Consider the following 18293-nt stretch of genomic DNA (forward strand, 5'->3'; position numbering starts at 1 on the left):
GTTTAACTAGATAAAACCATAAAAAGGCAACAAAACACTGGAGCTCATTTCTAGAGGGATATAATTGAAAAGCAGCAACCTTACGTCAAACGTATATAGAACCTTGGTTAGACCACATTACCAACAATTTAGGACTCCATATTGTAAAAAGTGTATCGAGGCACTGGAGCAAGAGTAAAAAACAGTTCTGCTCCTTTCAATTATTGCCATGGGATTTTTCCATCCGTCTGAACAGGTTAGAGGCTGGGAATTCTGCAGCGAGTAGCTCACCTCCCGTCTCCCCAATGCCTGTCCACCATCTACATGGCACATGTCAGATGTGTGATGGAATACTCTCCACTTGCCTGGATGGGTGCAGTTCCAACAACACTCAAGAAGCTCGACACCATCCAGGACAAAGCAGCCCACTTGACTGGCACCCCATCCATCACCTTCAACATTCACTCCCTTTACCACCAACGCACAGTGGCAGCAGTGTGTACATCTATAAGATGCACTGCAGCAACTCACTAAGGCTCCTTCGACAGCACCTTCCAAACCCGTGACCTCTACCACCTCGAAGGACAAGGGCAGCAGATGATTGGGAACACCACCACCTGCAAGTTACCCTCCAAACTACACCCCATCCTGACTTGGAACTATAGCACTGTTCCTTCATTATTGCGGGTCAAAATCCTGGAACTCCCTTCCTAACACACTGTTTGTGTACCTACATCCAAAGCACTGCAGCGGTTCAAGAAGGCAGTTCACGACCACCTTCGCAAGGGCAAGCCTAGCCAGCAATGCCCACATCCCATGAACGAATTAAAGAAAGATTTACTAGGATGATAGGTTATGCTGATCAAGAAAGATTAAACAGTCTGCAGCTCTTATCTCTGGTAAAGAGAAAACTGAGGGTGGCCTGATTGAGGTCTTCAATATGAAAGGATTTGATAGGGTAGCCATAGAGAAGATGTTTCCACTTGCAGAGGAGACCAGAACTAAGTGCCATAAATATAAGATAGTTACTAATAAATCCAATAGGAAATTCAGGAGAAATTTCTTTACGCAGAGTGGTTAGAATGTTGAACCTGCTATCACAAAGAGTACTTGAGGCAAATAGAATAGAATGCATTTCATGGGAAGCTAGATAAACATGAGGGAGAAAGTACAGAAGAATATGCTGATAGGGTTAAAGGTAAAGATAATGGGGATGGATGAAGAAGGGTTGGAGGCTCGTGTGAAGTGTAAATACCGACATGGACCATTTGGGCCAAATGGTCTGTTACTGTGCTGTAAATACTACGTAATACTATGTAATTCATTGGCTGTTATATTTGAAGGACAGTAAAGACGTTACATAAATGCAAGTTCATTCTTCCTAAGTTAGCATAAACCATGTATAATGCACAGCACTGATATTATACCTAATTTTTGGTGCAATATACAATATTTCACTGATCCAAAATCTCTGCATGCAAGACAAACAGGGAAGATAATGTGAATACCACACAAAGTAAATAAACATACAGAACCTTTTTTTTTTGATTTGCTATACCTCATCCTTCTGGCTGACAAATCATGCCAAACAATGTACATATTTTTATAGACCACATGTTTTGTAGCTGCCTTGAGGAAACAGTAACTTAAAACTCACTTATAGTCATGAATTTCATTTTTGATACCAACGTTGGGTGTCTGTGAAGACTTTTTATTTAATGTAAAGTTTTGAAAATCAGCAGAAAATGGATATTACTGAACAAAATTAGTATTTTTTAAAAAAGGAACATTACTACAATGATTGGCAGTTGTGTGGCTGCACAGACAACTCCAGTGATCAGTGCAATGCACAGCAGAATGATGGCGACATACTGGCTGATTTTATCAATACAAAGACTGTACATAATGTGCATATTTTATCCAAAACCTGCAGTTCAAAAACTAAACACTGTAATTACATAACATAGCTTTGGAATTTTGTTTCAAATCTTGCCAAATTTTTGCAAATAATAGTGACAAAAGAAAGCAATAAATTTCAGGCCCAATATCTGTTTGCATTCAAAATGCTGTAAAACATTTTCAGGAAAATAAGTACATATCCAAAATACTAATTGCTTTCAAACAGTGGAGAACGGCAGATCCTTGTCTTGCTCTCCATATTTACCATTCCTCCAGGCCCAATGACAGGGTCACTCTCTCTACGAGCAACACTGCCAGCCTTACAGAAGCAGAGGAGAATATGTCAGAATTCACACAGGAAAAACGGGCACACATGAATGGTGCAGTGAATTAGATGTGAAACTCCTGGACTCCGCTGCTTGTAATGTATTGACCCCCTGCGATCTAACCCTTCTCATAGACTATCTATAGATAGCGTCATGATGGTTGTAATTGAGACCACCTGCCAAGTCAAAGGACAGTTACAGATGTCGCCTGCTCAGACGAGAGATAATGTACGGCACGCTGTGGTCATAGAACTCTCAGCTACATTGATCTGGCAACACTGGAGGGGAAAAAAACAATTGCTTGCGCTGCTGAGATTTTGTTGTCTTCATAATGTCCTTTGTCTACAGTCACTGGTGAGGTTGGTCACTGGATCCCCTGTTGAGAGCGCCTCTCTTCGAGCATTCTGCAAACCCACATGGAAACCACCTCTGCATTCTTGTCATTGTACTGCACTACAAATGGGTGAACCTGCAAAGAAAGGATATAAAAAATAAATAAAATGGAAGCAACAAACGGAGCTAATGTTACTTTGCAAGTAGCCCAAATAAAAGGAGGAAAACATTTCAAGATTAAGCTAATAACTATTCAAGTCCCATATTTTTCCATGTTGAAATTCCTTATCAGAACTGACCACGGAAGGAAACAGACAAACATACGTTCCCTGTAGTTTAATAACCTAATACAGCAATGCTGCACTCTTGGCCTGAAGCCTTGCTTGACAGGAGTGAGGGTCCCAGAACAGCCCTATAATATTAAGGTACCTATCTGCGATCTATCTTCCATTAAGTGAGGATCCACAGCAGGAGCACAGTATCACTGAAATTACCTTCTGTTACACACCACAGAAAATTTTATTTACATTTCCTGGCACAAACGATTTAAGTTTTTACATACTGTTGTGTTGAATCTGTTATATTGAAAAGAAAACACTAATACATGTCTCAGAACAACTTACACCACCATAACCCTCTTTGTATGCAGGTAAGTGGACAAAGAGTAGCCTCCATTTAAAAAAAAATATTTATTTTATGGGATATGGGCATCGCTGGCAAGGTCAGCATTTCTTAGCCATCCCTAATTGCTCTTGAGAAGGTGGTGGTGAGCTGTCTTCTTGAACTGCTGCAGTCCATGTTGTGTAGGTACACCCACAGTGCTGTTAGGAAGGGATTTCCAGGATTTTGACCCAGCGACAGTGAAGGAATGGCGATATAATTCCAAGTCAGATGGTGTGTGACTTGGAGGGGAACTTGTAGGTGGTGGTGTTCCCACATGTTTGCTGTCCTTGTTCTTTTAGGTGGAAGAGGTTGTGGGTTTGGAAAGTGCTGTCAAATGGGAGGTGGTGAGTTGCTGCAGTGCATCTTGTAAATGGTGCACACTGCTGCCACTGTGTGTCGCTGGTGAAGGGAGTAAATGTTTAAGGTGGTGGATGGGGTGCCGATCAAGGGGGCTGCTTTGTCCTGGATGGTGTTGAGCTTCCTGAGTGTTGTTGGAGCTGCACTCATCCAGGCAAGTGTTGAATATTCCAACACACTCCTGACTTATGCCTTGTAGATGGTAGACAGGCTTTGGGGAGTCAGCAGCTGGGTTACTTGCCTCAGAATTCCTAGCCTCTGACCTGCTCTTACAGCCATAGTATTTATGTGGCTGCTCCAGTTCAGTTTCTGGTCAATGGTAACCCCCAGGATGTCGATAGTGGGGCTTCAGCGATGGTAATGCCGTTGATTTGTCAGCGGGAGATGATTAGTTGGAGATCACCATTGGCTGGCACATGTGTGGCATGAATTTTATTTTTATCACTTATCAGCTCAAGCCTGAATGTTGTCCATGTCTTGCTGCGTATGGACATGAACCGCTTCAGAATCTGAGGAGTTGCGAATGGTACTGAACATCGTACAATCATCGAACATCCCCACTTCTGACCTTATGATGGAGGGAAGGTCATTGATGAAGCAGCTGAAGATGGTTGGGCCTAGAACATTACCCTGAGGAACTTCTGCAGCAATGCCCTGGGGCTGAGATGATTGGCCTCCAACAACTACAACCATCTTCCTTTGTGCTAGGTATGACTCCAACCAGTGGAGAGTTTTCTCATTGATTTCAGTTTGGCTAGGGCTCCTTGATGCAACACTCGATCAAATGCTACCTTGATATTCAGGGCAATCACTCTCACCTCAGCTTTTTTGTCCATGTTTGGACCAAAGCTATAATGAGGTCAGGAGCCGAGCCCTGGCAGAAACCAAACTGAGCATCAGTGAGCAGGTTATTGTTGTTTAAGTGGCACTTCATATCACTGGCAACGACACATTCCATCACTTTGCTGATGATCAAGACTAGAAGGATAGGGTGGTAATTGGCCGGATTGGATTTTGTCCTGCTTTTTGTGGATAGGACACACCTGGGGAATTTTCCACATTGTCAGGTAGATGCCAGTGTTGTAGCTGTACTGGAACAACTTGGCTAGGGACGTGGCTAGTTCTGGAACACAAGTCTTCAGGACTACAGGCAGGATGTTGTCAGGCCCCATAATGTTTGCAGTGTCCAGTGCCTTCAGCTATTTCTTGATATCACTTGGAGTGAATTGGATTGGCTGAAGACTGGCATCTGTGATGCTGGGGACCTCAGGAGCAGCCAGAGATGGATCATCCACTTGGCACTTCAGGCTGTGAATGCCTCAGCCCTTTTTGCACTAATGTGCTGGGCTCCCCCATTATTGAGGATGAGGATATCTGTGGAGAATCCTCCTCCTCTTAGTTGTTTAATTGTCCACCACCATTCACGACTGGAGGGCGGGAGGTGTGTGTGTTTGTATGAAAATACAAACAAGTGTAAGGAGGTTTTTGAAAAAAGGCAGTAGATGGGAGCAGAGAATTGGAGGTGGTCCCCAAGGCAACATGCTGCGAGGTTACATGGGAATTTGAAGACGAGAATAAGGATCTTAAAAATCAATTAGTTGGGGTGTGGGGAGGATCAGCTGAGGTGATGGAGGTGTGGGCGAGGACATAGACTGCAGTGTTTTGGAAGAGTTATATTTTGGAGGTCAACAAGGGGAAATCAAGCTTTGAGTTAATAAAGGTGTGGATGAACGTTTGAGCAGCAGAGGGGACGAGCTGTGGGCAGAAGTGGAAATGTTTGAGGTGAGAGGAAACAACATGGTAATGATTCATATTTACATGTGCAGCGAAGAAGCTGAGTTTGGGACTGAGCAGTACACTAAGGTTCTGTAACTGTGGCCTAATCCTGAGCTAGCAGCCAGAGAAGTTGATGGAGTTGAGGCCAATTGTGCATAGAAGTATGTAAGAGAAGAGGGTGACTTTGATTGTTCTGACATTTAGCAGGGGGAAGCTGAATCATTGAAGATGGCAGGGCAGGTTGAAAAAGTGGTTAAAAAGGCATATTGGATTCAGGGCTTTATAAATAGAGGTATAGACTACAAAAGCAAGAAGGTTATGTTGAACCGTTATAAAACTCTGGTTCAGCCTTAACTGGAGGGTAGTTTCCAATTCTTTAGTGCACTGCACTTTAGGAAAGATGTGAAGGTTTTAGAGAGGCTGCAGAAAAGATTTACGAGAATGGTTCCAGGGACGAGGGACTTCAGTTACGTGGATAGGTGGGAGAAGCTAGGGTTGTTTTCCTTAGAGAAGAGAACGGGAGATTTGATCGAAGAGTTCAAAATCATGAGGGGCCGCAACAGAGTAGATAGAGAGAAATGGTTCCCATTGGCGGAAGGATCGAGAACCAGAAGACACTGATATAAGGTGATTGGCCAGAGAACCAACAATGACGTGGAAAAATCTTTTTTACACAGCGAGTGGTTAGGATCTGGAATGCACTACCAGAGTGGGGTGGAGGCAGGTACAATCAGGGCTTTCAAATGGGAACTGGATAATTATCTGAAGAGAAAAAAATTGCAGGGCTATGGGTAAAGGGTGGGGAAGTGGGACTGAGTGGGCTTGCAGGGATTTGACAGGCTGAATGGCCTCTTTCTGCATTGCAACCATTCTACGATTCTATAAGTTTTGGCTTATGCAAGTCTTAATATAGAACAAGCAGTTCGAGAGAATGGCAATAGTCTTGAGATTGATTAAGGGAGTGGAAAGAGTACCATAACGTGTATGTGGAAAGCTGACCTCATGTTTCCGGATAACGTAATCAAGGAGTAACATACAAAAGACGAGTAGGGGCCAAAGATGGAACCCTGAGGTTCAGTCGAGGTAATTGTGTGAGGTGATATTAAATCTATGATGCAACATGATGCAGTGCCATTTCACTTCCTACAGCAATTAGACACATATACTGAACACATATTGTCACTTGCTGGCATGTCATGTGATGAAAGGGACAAACCGATTCCTTCCCTTCCATCTTGGGCTGAAACAAAAGCAAAAGAGTTTGTCGAACTTTCAAAAAAAGTCCTCCCTTTTTCATTCCAATTTTCTCTCTCTCCTGAAAGCTTTCTCTGAGGGGTTGGTGGTGGGGGGCTGCAGAAGTCATGAAGAAAATGCCCTTTTAAGAGTAGCTTCATGTGAATAACTACTAAAAAAATAACTACTAAAATGGTGATTAAGCCCCACGTCATTTAGGGCTTAAAAAATTGAATTATTGAGTTTTCGCATGGAGTACTATATAATCTCCACTTTGTTGGCACTGGAGAAACGCCTTTAACAACTTTACATACAACAAATTACTTTGCAGTGAAATAATTGTTCTTATGTAGGCAAAAGGCTAACTTCAGGGCCCGTCTTATTCCCGTCATTTATGTTGATATGATGAGGCTCACAAATCACTTAAGAAACAGATGTGAAGAACCTCTTAGACTTATTCACTGCTGGATACTAAAAATACATGAAATTAGGGTTGTATAAACAAATCATTCACATGGGATTTTCAAAAAGTGTGTTAAGTGCTCCATCCTCTTCCACTTCTAGACCATGAGTACCCATGGGCTATTCAATCACAGGAATCGTCACAGCTGTGCTGGATCCTATCCGCACCAGCCAACCCCACATACTTGGTCTCTAGCTAGTATTGAGGAGCAAGCATGCTGGCTGATTTGCCCCTCTAATATATGAGGACAAAGAAGATAATGCTGCCCCCAACAGCTGCCACAGCTGTGATCTGATCAGATCAAACCTGGGGCCTTCCTGGACTGTACAGTCCAAATCTATTTTGCATGGAACATACGTTCCTTAAAAGAATAATTTGACTTTTTCAAATCACATCTCCTAAAGCTTCCATACTGCTCAAAAATTGTCTGGTCTTTCTATTAGATTATAGTTAAAACCATAATGTGATCATTGCTCTTCTGCAGGAGGCTGTGGCTTGTAGCAGTTTATTAATTTTGATTCTGCCCATTGTGGGAAAGCTCCGAGCTTCTACTTTTCTTACTCTCCCCAATGGTCCACCCACTATTGGAAACTGACTACATGGTGAAATCATGAAACACAGACCCTGTTCTACCCATATGGTCCATCTACCACTCCATCAGATTGATAAGACTTTACACTTTTTAAATGATAAATTTTGATCACTGTTTTAACAAATTGAATGCTTATGGATCAATCATATTTCTCATAGCTCTTTGCCTACATAACTGTCACTCCATTTCATAAGCAATTCATTGTATGCAAAGCACTTTGAGATGCTTCTGGGACACGATAAAATGATATATAAATACAAGTCTTTCTTAGAATTGAGAATGGTTAGAATGCAGGAGGTCATTCGGCCCATCACATCCGTGCTGGCTCTCTGCAAGAGTAACTCAGCTAGTCTCACTCACCTGCCCTTTCCCATAGCCCTGTAATTTTTTTCTCATCAGGTGCTTATCCAATTCCCTTTTGAAAGCCCAAATTGTATCGGCTTCCACGACACTCTCAGGCACTGCATTCCAGATCCTAACCACTTGTGTAAAAAAAGATATTCCCAATGTCGCTGTTTTTTTCTTTTGCAATCACCTTAAATCAGTATCCTCTGGTTCTTGACCCTTCTGTCAATGGGAACAGTTTCTCTCTACCTACTCTGTCTAGACTCATCATGATATCGAATACTTCCTGTACTTTAAATGCTCACAGTTTAAGAACCGTGGCACTGCACAGTAAGAGGAAACATATTTACAGGACTAGTTTTCACTATGGACTGAACACTGGACAAAATTAGCAACACAATTCCTGGTTTATAATGAGACTTGCTATCTCATCTGGTTTCAAAGCTTCCATTATACCAGGCTTCCTTTTCTGCAAAGAAATTCTGTGTTGAGGAAGAGAGCAAATCAAGTAATGTCAAGGATGACTTGGCACTCTGGACTTCTTATCAGTTAAACCTCTGGGAACACAAATATAAACTTTGCAGAACATTTGCTTAAGAGTCCAAATGGTCGGGCAGAATCTGTGATGTATGATTGTATGTGTTATGACGAAGGAATAAACTTGTCAACATGGTACAAAAAAAGCTTTTGGCCTATGTACTAAAGTCCTCAATGCAATGTCTTTTAATTATTACGGTTTCAATTTTAATCTCCCAAACTAGTTTTCAAATGTGGCAAATTAAAGGAAGCTTGGATTCATACTAGGATAACACCAGCACCGCATCTGCAAACTTGCAACAGGATGCATTCACAGTAATACATGTCCCTGGCAACCAATTCAAAATGTTTCAAACTGAGCAATGTACACCAGATCTCAGCACATGCCAGCTTAATTGATGCATTAAACTACCAGTATGTAAGGTGGTACAAATATTATAGGTTTTGGTAAAATGGTACAGAATTACAGCTTGCTAGGTGACCTATCCCATGCTCGTAGGATTCTGCTATTGCCTGCTCTGGAATCTGTAAGTATCCTACTGTGTAAGAGACTGTTGTTAGCTACATTGTCAGGCAAGGTTATGTTACCGTTAGAGTATCTATCCATTACAGATGATCCATTATCATCAGCAAGGACAAGGACATACTGTGACAAGGAGTAGAAACATGACATTCTTTAAATTCTAGGATATGGAGTGGACAGTGATAGTTTAACTACTGTGGTCAAACATTATGTGTTGGACCTGGACCAGCAGGAAAATATTCTTTAGAAGCCCAAAAAGCTACTTGGTACACAGGCTAAGATTCACAATCAGAAAGCACAATTAATGACATTTTTCCTTTTCACTTGTGAACACAATTTATCAGTCCTATGCCAAATAAATGGAAGCAGAAAAAAATAAGAGATTATCCACTGAAAAAGAAAACAAAAAGAAAATAAATAGAATGTACAGAAAGCAGAGATTGCTGGGGGGCTGTCAGTGAACAGCTCCACAGGAAATGAAACTGTTCAACATTTGAGCCAGAAAACCTTCAGGACTGCTGTGCACTCCAGGTGGTACTTAAGTTTCCAGACTTTGACACTCCTTGATTGGCATCCAGGTTAGAAAAGGATGATGACTGTTACTCCCTATGAAGCCATTCAGTGACAGGTTTGTTGGTTGACTTCAATGCAGCTACTTCCTACTGAGTGTACAAACCTGAAATGGCCAGTCTCCATAGGCAGGGAAAATTAAAACTTTAAATGTCACCAACTAAGACAGCTTTTTGAACTGATTGTTTTTAATCTTACCTCAATGGGGGTAGCAGGGCACACAAGTACATAATGAAAGTAATTGTCCCTTAATTTACCTTCAATTTATACGGTAATGCAGACAGCCCCAAGAAAAAACAATTAGTACTTTCCTTGCAATTACAGTATCTGGACTGGGTAACTTTGAAATCAGGAACAGCAGCTTTCTATGTATAATGGCCCACACAGGGAACACAGCCATTTGAGTATCTGCATTAGTCAAGAGTACAAATGTTAAAATGGCTCTAGCACCCAAGATAGCACCCTTCACCTCTGGAAATTCAAAGCCAGATTCAAAATAGCAGTAAGAGTGAGGTCTGCTGATTCCTATGAGGGATTGTGACTGTCTCAATCAAATCCTGGAGGAGTTGGTCTGTAGAAGAAACCTGCATGAGGTCTCCACTGAAGATTGAGAAAATGAGAATCAGTTACTTCAAAAAAGGTTGTGTATCTGACCTGAGAAACCTTAATACAACCAGTGGAAGTAAAATTAAAGTGCTGAATTCTCTCCAGTGTTGGACAGCCTTACCCAAGGAAAGCAAACAATTAGGTGTGCAATTTTTTTCTTTGGCCTCCTTATCTCAAGAGACAATGGGTAAGCGCCTGGAGGTGGTCAGTGCTGTGTGGAGCAGCGCCTGGAGTGGCTATAAAGGCCAATTCTCGAGTGACAGGCTCTTCCACAGGTGCTGCAGAGAAATTTGTTTGTCGGGGCTGTAACACAGTTGGCTCTCCCCTTGCGCCTCTGTCGTTTTTCCTGCCAACTACTAAGACTCTTCGACTCGCCACACTTTAGCCCCGCCTTTATGGCTGCCCGCCAGCTCTGGCGAACGCTGGCAACTGACTCCCACGACTTGTGATCAATGTCACAGGATTTCATGTCGCGTTTGCAGACGTCTTTAAAGCGGAGACATGGACGGCCGGTGGGTCTGATACCAGTGGCGAGCTCGCTGTACAATGTGTCTTTGGGGATGCTGCCATCTTCCATGCGGCTCACATGGCCAAGCCATCTCAGGCGCCGCTGACTCAGTAGTGTGTATAAGCTGGGGATGTTGGCCGCCTCGAGGATTTCTGTGTTGGAGATACGGTCCTGCCACCTGATGCCAAGTATTCTCCGGAGGCAGCGAAGATGGAATGAATTGAGACGTCGCTCTTGGCTGACATACGTTGTCCAGGCCTCGCTGCCATAGAGCAAGGCACTGAGGACACAGGCTTGATACACTCGGACTTTTGTGTTCCGTGTCAGTGCGCCATTTTCCCACACTCTCTTGGCCAGTCTGGACATAGCAGTGGAAGACTTTCCCATGCGCTTGTTTATTTCTGCATCTAGAGACAGGTTACTGGTGATAGTTGAGCCTAGGTAAGTGAACTCTTGAACCACTTCCAGAGCGTGGTTGCCAATATTGATGGATGGAGCATTCCTGATGTCCTGCCCCATGATGTTCGTTTTCTTGAGGCTGATAGTTAGGCCAAATTCATTGCAGGCAGCCGCAAACCTGTCGATGAGACTCTGCAGGCACTCTTCAGTGTGAGATGTTAAAGCAGCATCGTCAGCAAAGAGGAGTTCCCTGATGAGGACTTTCCGTACTTTGGACTTCGCTCTGAGACGGGCAAGGTTGAACAACCTGCCCCCTGATCTTGTGTGCAGGAAAATTCCTTCTTCAGAGGACTTGAACGCATGTGAAAGCAGCAGGGAGAAGAAAATCCCAAAAAGTGTGGGTGCGAGAACACAGCCCTGTTTCACGCCACTCAGGATAGGAAAGGGCTCTGATGAGGAGCCACCATGTTGAATTGTGCCTTTCATATTGTCATGGAATGAGGTGATGATACTTAGTAGCTTTGGTGGGCATCCAATCTTTTCTAGTAGTCTGAAGAGACCACGTCTGCTGACGAGGTCAAAGGCTTTGGTGAGATCAATGAAAGCAATGTAGAGGGGCATCTGTTGTTCACGGCATTTCTCCTGTATCTGACGAAGGGAGAACAGCATGTCAACGGTCGATCTCTCTGCACGAAAGCCACACTGTGCCTCAGGGTAGACGCGCTCGGCCAGCTTCTGGAGCCTGTTTAGAGCGACTCGAGCAAAGACTTTCCCCACTATGCTGAGCAGGGAGATTCCACGGTAGTTGTTGCAGTCACCGCGGTCACCTTTGTTTTTATAGAGGGTGATGATATTGGCATCGCGCATGTCCTGGGGTACTGCTCCCTCGTCCCAGCACAGGCATAGCAGTTCGTGTAGTGCTGAGAGTATAGCAGGCTTGGCAATAAGTCCAACTAAAACAACAGAAGCTGACCTTTTCAAAAAAAATCTTAGATTACTGAGCATGCTTACAAACAAGTGGGGTTTAATAAACCAACATTATTCTTAATGTGGGGCCTTATAAAACATCACCATATAAGCTGATCCATTTATAGCAGCTCAAGAATAGTGGAAACTGAACTATGAACAGCAATTCTAGTTCAGATGCTGAACTAGTAATGCCTATCCCTGTGGGTTCTATTTTGCTCTCTCACCATCACCCCTCCCCCCACCCCGTTCCCCCCTTCACAGGTTTCTCCTTATCTTTTGTTTTCTGTAACTCCATTTTCACATGCTTGCTTCTTAATCCAAACTATTTAAATTATTGTGATCCTCATTACTCCAATACCCCTGTTATGTATCAAAAGTATTTGGAAGCAGGTCTGAAGGCACACAGATTAACTCAATCACTGCTATTGCAATTTACAAGGCACAATTGCTGCTGCATCACTGTAATTTAAACTTGCCACCAATGCTGAGAAGAACCAAAACAGCTAGCAGAATTTTATTAAGCATTACTTACACAACAGAAAGTTTTCAAGGCAATTGTTTATTTAACACAATTGCAGACACATTCAAATAGATGTACAGGGAAAACTTAGTAGTGAGTCTCTTCAGGCTTCAATAACAATATAAAAATCAGGTGAATTTGGCAAGAAAATGTTACATGCTATATGGACATTCACTAGCTGGAATGAGAAGAGGTCAGCAGGAAGAGGCCGAGTCAATGGACTGGAAAGCAGGCCACAGAGTGAGTGCCAGTCAGACTAATTTTCTGTGTCAACTTTGAAAATTAGGTAAACAGTGACAAACCGGCCTCTTAAAATCAACTTGTCAGTTCTCATTTTCTTGAGAAAGGGTAATCTTCAGCTACTGGCAGCCCACAGTGTTTCCTAATAGAGGTTAAACTTCAAGGCTAACAACACCCTACACAGGCCATACAGACATTTAAAAAAAAGGTAGGGTCCTACTTCTGGTCTAACAAACATACAAAAGATCTCCTAAAAACAATGCAGAGGAATCTATGCCTATTTTATAGTGATTTTAATTATGCTTTCCTGTTCGAACAAATTGTGAAATAAAAATGTTATAAACTGATTTTCACATACATATTTGCAATCTACAGATTAGGAAGGCTTGCCCTAAACTGAGTGTGTCACATTTCAAGACCAGCTCGCTGTCCAGTCTCTCAATTTTTCTGCATACATTTTTAGTCTTGAAAGCATACAAATAATGTGGCTTAAACTGAAATATCTGGGTCAGAAAAAGGTTACACTCCACAATAAAAAAAGGCAAGCATCGATTGCCATTATGTTCTGTGGACTGAATGATCCAATACTTCTCATAAATTTAACGGTGACCTCGAGTTTTCTTAGCCTCTATAAATCCCTCAAATTATTTTGCTTCACAGTAACAAATATTTTCTTTTATGACTTTTATCCCCCTCTCTGAAGGCACTGACTCATGTTGGGTAAGCCCAAATGGTCATTCTCCAAGTATGAGTTTAGTCAGTGTTGACAGGATATTCAACCATTGGGACTTCGGAAGGGACTCCAAATCTCTTTTCAACAAAGTCCACGTGCTTTGCGGGTGAGATTCACAGAAGGAATCCCGGATGTTTTTTTTTTGCCCTCCTAGTCTTGGGGTGCTGTGGCTAATTGTCATGTTCTGCACAGAGTGAGAATCAAACCTGGGATGGCTGTATGACTCAATGCAATACCTTTACCCCACCATGGCACTGGTGGGGAGCTGTGATAAAACTAACCAACCACTTCCCAAGTTTAATTTTATCGCGTGAAATGCCCAAATATATCACTTCAGCATTTTGACATGTTTACATTATGTTCACACACTACACACCTATGGCAAAGGGAGAGATGAAGAGGATACTTTATGAAATAAAATAATTCTTACTATAAAAACTTTTTTAAAAAAAGAATTGGAATGTTTCTAGTTCTTTTAAATATAGCATTCAGAATACTGATCATCAGAGTGTGATATGAAGAGAGTAGTACATGACATAATGCACTGGGACCTTGGACACACTGTGGAAAGCCCTCACACACATAAGTGTAATGAACCCATGGTCCAAAAACATTACACTGTACATTAGCCTATCATTAATGGCACATTAGGACTGGGGCATAGCACGGTTCTTGGTCAGGGTTTCATTAGGCCAACACAAAATCTCAGAAGCTCTTAAAGGAACTTTAAAGAGAACAACATCTGTATGTTTCCATTTTGAAAGGGCCTGATTATATGGTCTTACAGGACTATATCTGAAATTGGAATCAAATCCACTTAGGCAGTATTTTATAGCAATTTAAGTCAGTCTGATCTGGGTAATATTCCACATTTGTAAAGGATTCTGCAGCAGCAGAGTTGTTTTAAATTGCAGAATTCACTGATAATGTTATTTTCAATTAATGGTGCAAGTCCCTGCTCATTCCTCCTCCAAATTGACCGCATTTGTGAAGAGTCACAAGGTGTGAAACTGCAAGCGTTGAGGTAATGGCCGGTAGAAAGAACAGAGTACAGTGGCACAAAAATAATTTTTGGTGACTATTTGTATGTCAGAGTGGATTCATCCCAACTCCATCCTGCCCAACAACAATTTCAACAGAAATAGGGTTCCCCAAAACGGGCCATAGATTTTATAGTTATGCAAAATAAAATTCATCTGAAAACACATTATGGTTCTTCAACACAATGTCAGGATGCAGGCCTGCCTCTTAAATCCCAACAATAAGTTCCTGACCTCAGCCATAATATCAGTAAAGAGCAAGTCCCCCAAACAGCAGCAGCTCTATTTTACCACCTGGTGGCCTATTGTGCTTGAAATGATGTTAGGATAAGGATGCTTAATACATTTGCATGAAATAAACAGATTAACACAGGGATAAAGGAATTTCATATCATCCTGTTAAGTGTTTGTATTCAAACATTTGTAAAGTGCAATTTCAAAGCCATGGGGAAGTGACAGGTGTCGGGGAGCAGGATGTCCTTTCCCACTTGATTACATGGGATATGATCGGGGTAATTTTCCAATTGCACTCCTGATGGGAAGCCTCTCCAGCAGGCAGCAGATATCGGAAATTCAAGTGTGAGGTGCGGATGCTTTTTCAACCATGTGCAGCTGATCCTGTCCTCACTCAATGAATACACAAGTTACAATTGGCCACAGCATCCCTGGGTTAGAGAGGGTCACAGAAGAAAAAAAAGGGCAAGGTCCCTGCTGGAAAGTGCTCCAGTTAAGATTACAGTTGAACAGAATTAGGATAAAGTTCAGGCTCAGCGGGAGTGCCTTACCCCCTACCTCAAGTTGAGCAGCTTGGTTGCACTTGCTATCTATGGTTGTACAGGAAAAATTGGCACTTGGGTAAGGTACCAAAGGTTGACTGGTGCCTGTGAAACTGTATCCTAGCAAAAATCAGCAGCTTGAGAGAAGCAGGAGAGAAATATGGTGCAGGAAATGAAAATTCATCTGCGACTTTAAAAAACATTACCATAAACTGACATACTGAATTAAATTAAAATTTGAATAAAAAGCAGGAATAAGTAAACTGCATCATTTTAAAAGACTGGAATGGTTTCTGATGATATTCTGTTGGCAATGGGAAACCCATGATAGTTGTATTGCTCCTTCCTACCCTTGTATGATAATCATGAACCGTGATAGTTTGGTGGCAGGGATCCAGATCAAACAAGTATCTGGGGTAAAGAGAGGAAGAAAAATAACATGAATCGTATTCAACCAGCATACTGCAATGATCCGTTGGGATCTTTAGGGCTGTCACTTCATCTGCAACAAATCATATTTTCATATCCTTACAGAAAATATTGACAGGATAAAAGACAGCTGTCAGTCTAGTCTACCTCTGCAATGAATTCAGAAAGGAGATGTCTATTGGTGGATTTTGGAATAACCAGAAATCCCACAACATCCATTAAATGTCTGCTGAAACAGTAGCAATGCTGTGATTGGCTATGATTATGATGTAAAACCTCAGGGACTTTTATTACTAGGAATTCAGTAAGTTCAATAGAGGGCATGTGAAATTGTTGTACTCTTGTTTGCCTGAACTGTGGAAACACCTAGCAGTACAATTATAGATGTTACCTTTCCAAACTTGGGTTATGTCTGAAGAAAACATTTATAAATTTAGGATGCAATAGGTTTGTTACCTATGCTGGAGAGTAGCAGAAGCAATTTGAGGTAACAAATTAAACAGGATCAGCACAGCACTATAGGTGATTGCTTTTCTCTAGTATATCAATAAAAGTCTTGCATCCAGCACACTATACTTCAAAGTGTAACACTTTTATTTAAACAAATGCGAAGTAATCTTAAAGGAAAGTGCCAGTCATTTCATACTGAAGTCTTCTGATATGGATCAAGAAATTTACATTGCTCTCTAATTTACAAGCTATTATAATTATCGGGATCTGCCTGTTTAGTTCACTTCCCTACAGTGCTGGAGCAGTGGTCTTAAAGGGCCAAGCCTGGTTAAACATAGTTCCATCTCGGCAGATAAACATTTCAATCGAGCTCTAGACTACCCATAAGCAATACCAAGGGAGATCTAGTAATATGCTAAATAAACCTAGTGACACACAGCTACGTATATTTTCTGAAAATTAATTTCAACTACTTTCTCTGTGGACTTACTCCTGATGCAATTGCAACCAATTCATTTTCAGGATTAATTTCAGTTTATTTAGTTTATTTCAAAATAAAAACCATTAAGCAGGGCATATGACAAATACAATAACTGGTATTTATATAGTGCCTTTAACGTAGCAAAACGTCCAAGACCCAGGATGGCAAGGCATGCATCTTCTGTCTAAACCATCATTTATGCCAAAACCATCACTGACAAAGGTAAAATCAGAACGTACACACACCTCATCTTTCCTTTAATCATACTTCATTAACATGCTTAAATGGGAGGCTTGATTTAGGTGATAAGAATTTAATAGCATATTCACACTATTGTACTGGTGTGACACCAGCTGAATTTACAGTCACGTATTTCTACTTTCCTTTCAACACAGATTGCCTCAAGGGGTGAAAATTGCCAGTACCACAACTCCACTCACATTCACAGATGCATGCAAGGTGGTTGAGGTCTGGTACTTACTGGCTGTATTCACACTGTAGCCATTGCACTGTGATACTGATGTGAGATCTGGGTGCTCTAATTACAAGAACAAATCCTGAGATTGCTGCTTATCTGTTGTGTTAATACTACTTTTATAAGGGCACTTCCAAGAGATTTTAGTTTAAAAATACTCAAAAGATTTTTGACGATCAAGGCAAGGCAGCCAGATTATTGAAAAAATATTGCTATTATTTACAAATGCCCTTTAAAGATTACCTTTGTCTCAAGAGATCGAAATCTTTGTGTCTAGTTTGTGGGGAAGAAAGCAAGGATACAGTCTCTTTAGACTACTGCTGTGAACAAATAAAAGCTTAAATAAAAGTGACAAATAATACCATTAGGCTTAGTTTTAGATCATTATCTCATTTAATTTAATATTTAAATCAATGTTCTCATTTCATTTAATATACCCCATTGCATACAACAAGCATTAAAGTATATCAGCACCATGATACTCTCCTCAAGTATAACAATAGAATTAGCTGGCTAGGGATATTATAGCTATTCTTAATTGGTCTCAGCCAGTAATAGTTTTCCATTCTGAAATTAATATAAGCAATTTTAAATAACTCTGCTTATGATTAATAAGCTTGAAAATTAAAAAGAGTCTAAAGCAATTACAGAGTACTTTTGGTCAAGACCTCATTAGGGGAAGTAGCAAGGATATAGCAGCAGAATATATAAAAGGCAGATTTTAGGTTATTTTGCTGAAGACAAATGTACATCCTCAAGAATCACACCGACATTTCAAGAATAGGTCATTGTTAAAGAGATGCCCACCTACATTTGCATGTTAATTATTTCATCCCAATGGTGATGAGGGTCAGAGGAAAATTGCGCCAGTATAAAAGCTGTCAGTCTAATGCTTGCTCTGGCTTCAATGAAACACGTAAGTAACTTAAACCATTTTAAAAAAGGCGTTAAACAAGTTTATTGGTTCATCTACATCACAAATTAAGTACCTTGTTAATTAATCCCCTCTTCAATAGTAGGAGAGAAACTCATGTGCTTGGAGTTCATTGACACAGGCATGTACGTGAATGA

At 41.3% G+C, this 18293-nt stretch overlaps 1 protein-coding gene across 12 annotated transcripts in view; it reads right to left on the bottom strand.

Moving 5' to 3' along the window:
* Positions 1 to 1379: 1379 nt before the first annotated feature.
* map2k5 (mitogen-activated protein kinase kinase 5) overlaps positions 1380 to 18293 on the bottom strand; it is a 352983-nt gene continuing 336069 nt past the window's right edge. For 4 of the 12 annotated variants that reach the window (XM_068018163.1, XM_068018161.1, XM_068018156.1 and 1 more), the window contains one exon: positions 1390 to 2673. In XM_068018163.1, coding sequence (XP_067874264.1) covers positions 2569 to 2673 — 105 coding nt within the window. In that variant the 3' untranslated portion in view covers positions 1390 to 2568. Of the gene's footprint in view, positions 2674 to 18293 lie in introns of all 12 variants that reach the window. The other 8 variants (XM_068018160.1, XM_068018159.1, XM_068018164.1 and 5 more) reach the window with 5 other exon arrangements.

The sequence above is a fragment of the Heterodontus francisci genome, chromosome 38, assembly GCF_036365525.1.
Source record: "Heterodontus francisci isolate sHetFra1 chromosome 38, sHetFra1.hap1, whole genome shotgun sequence".
NCBI lineage: Eukaryota > Metazoa > Chordata > Chondrichthyes > Heterodontiformes > Heterodontidae > Heterodontus > Heterodontus francisci.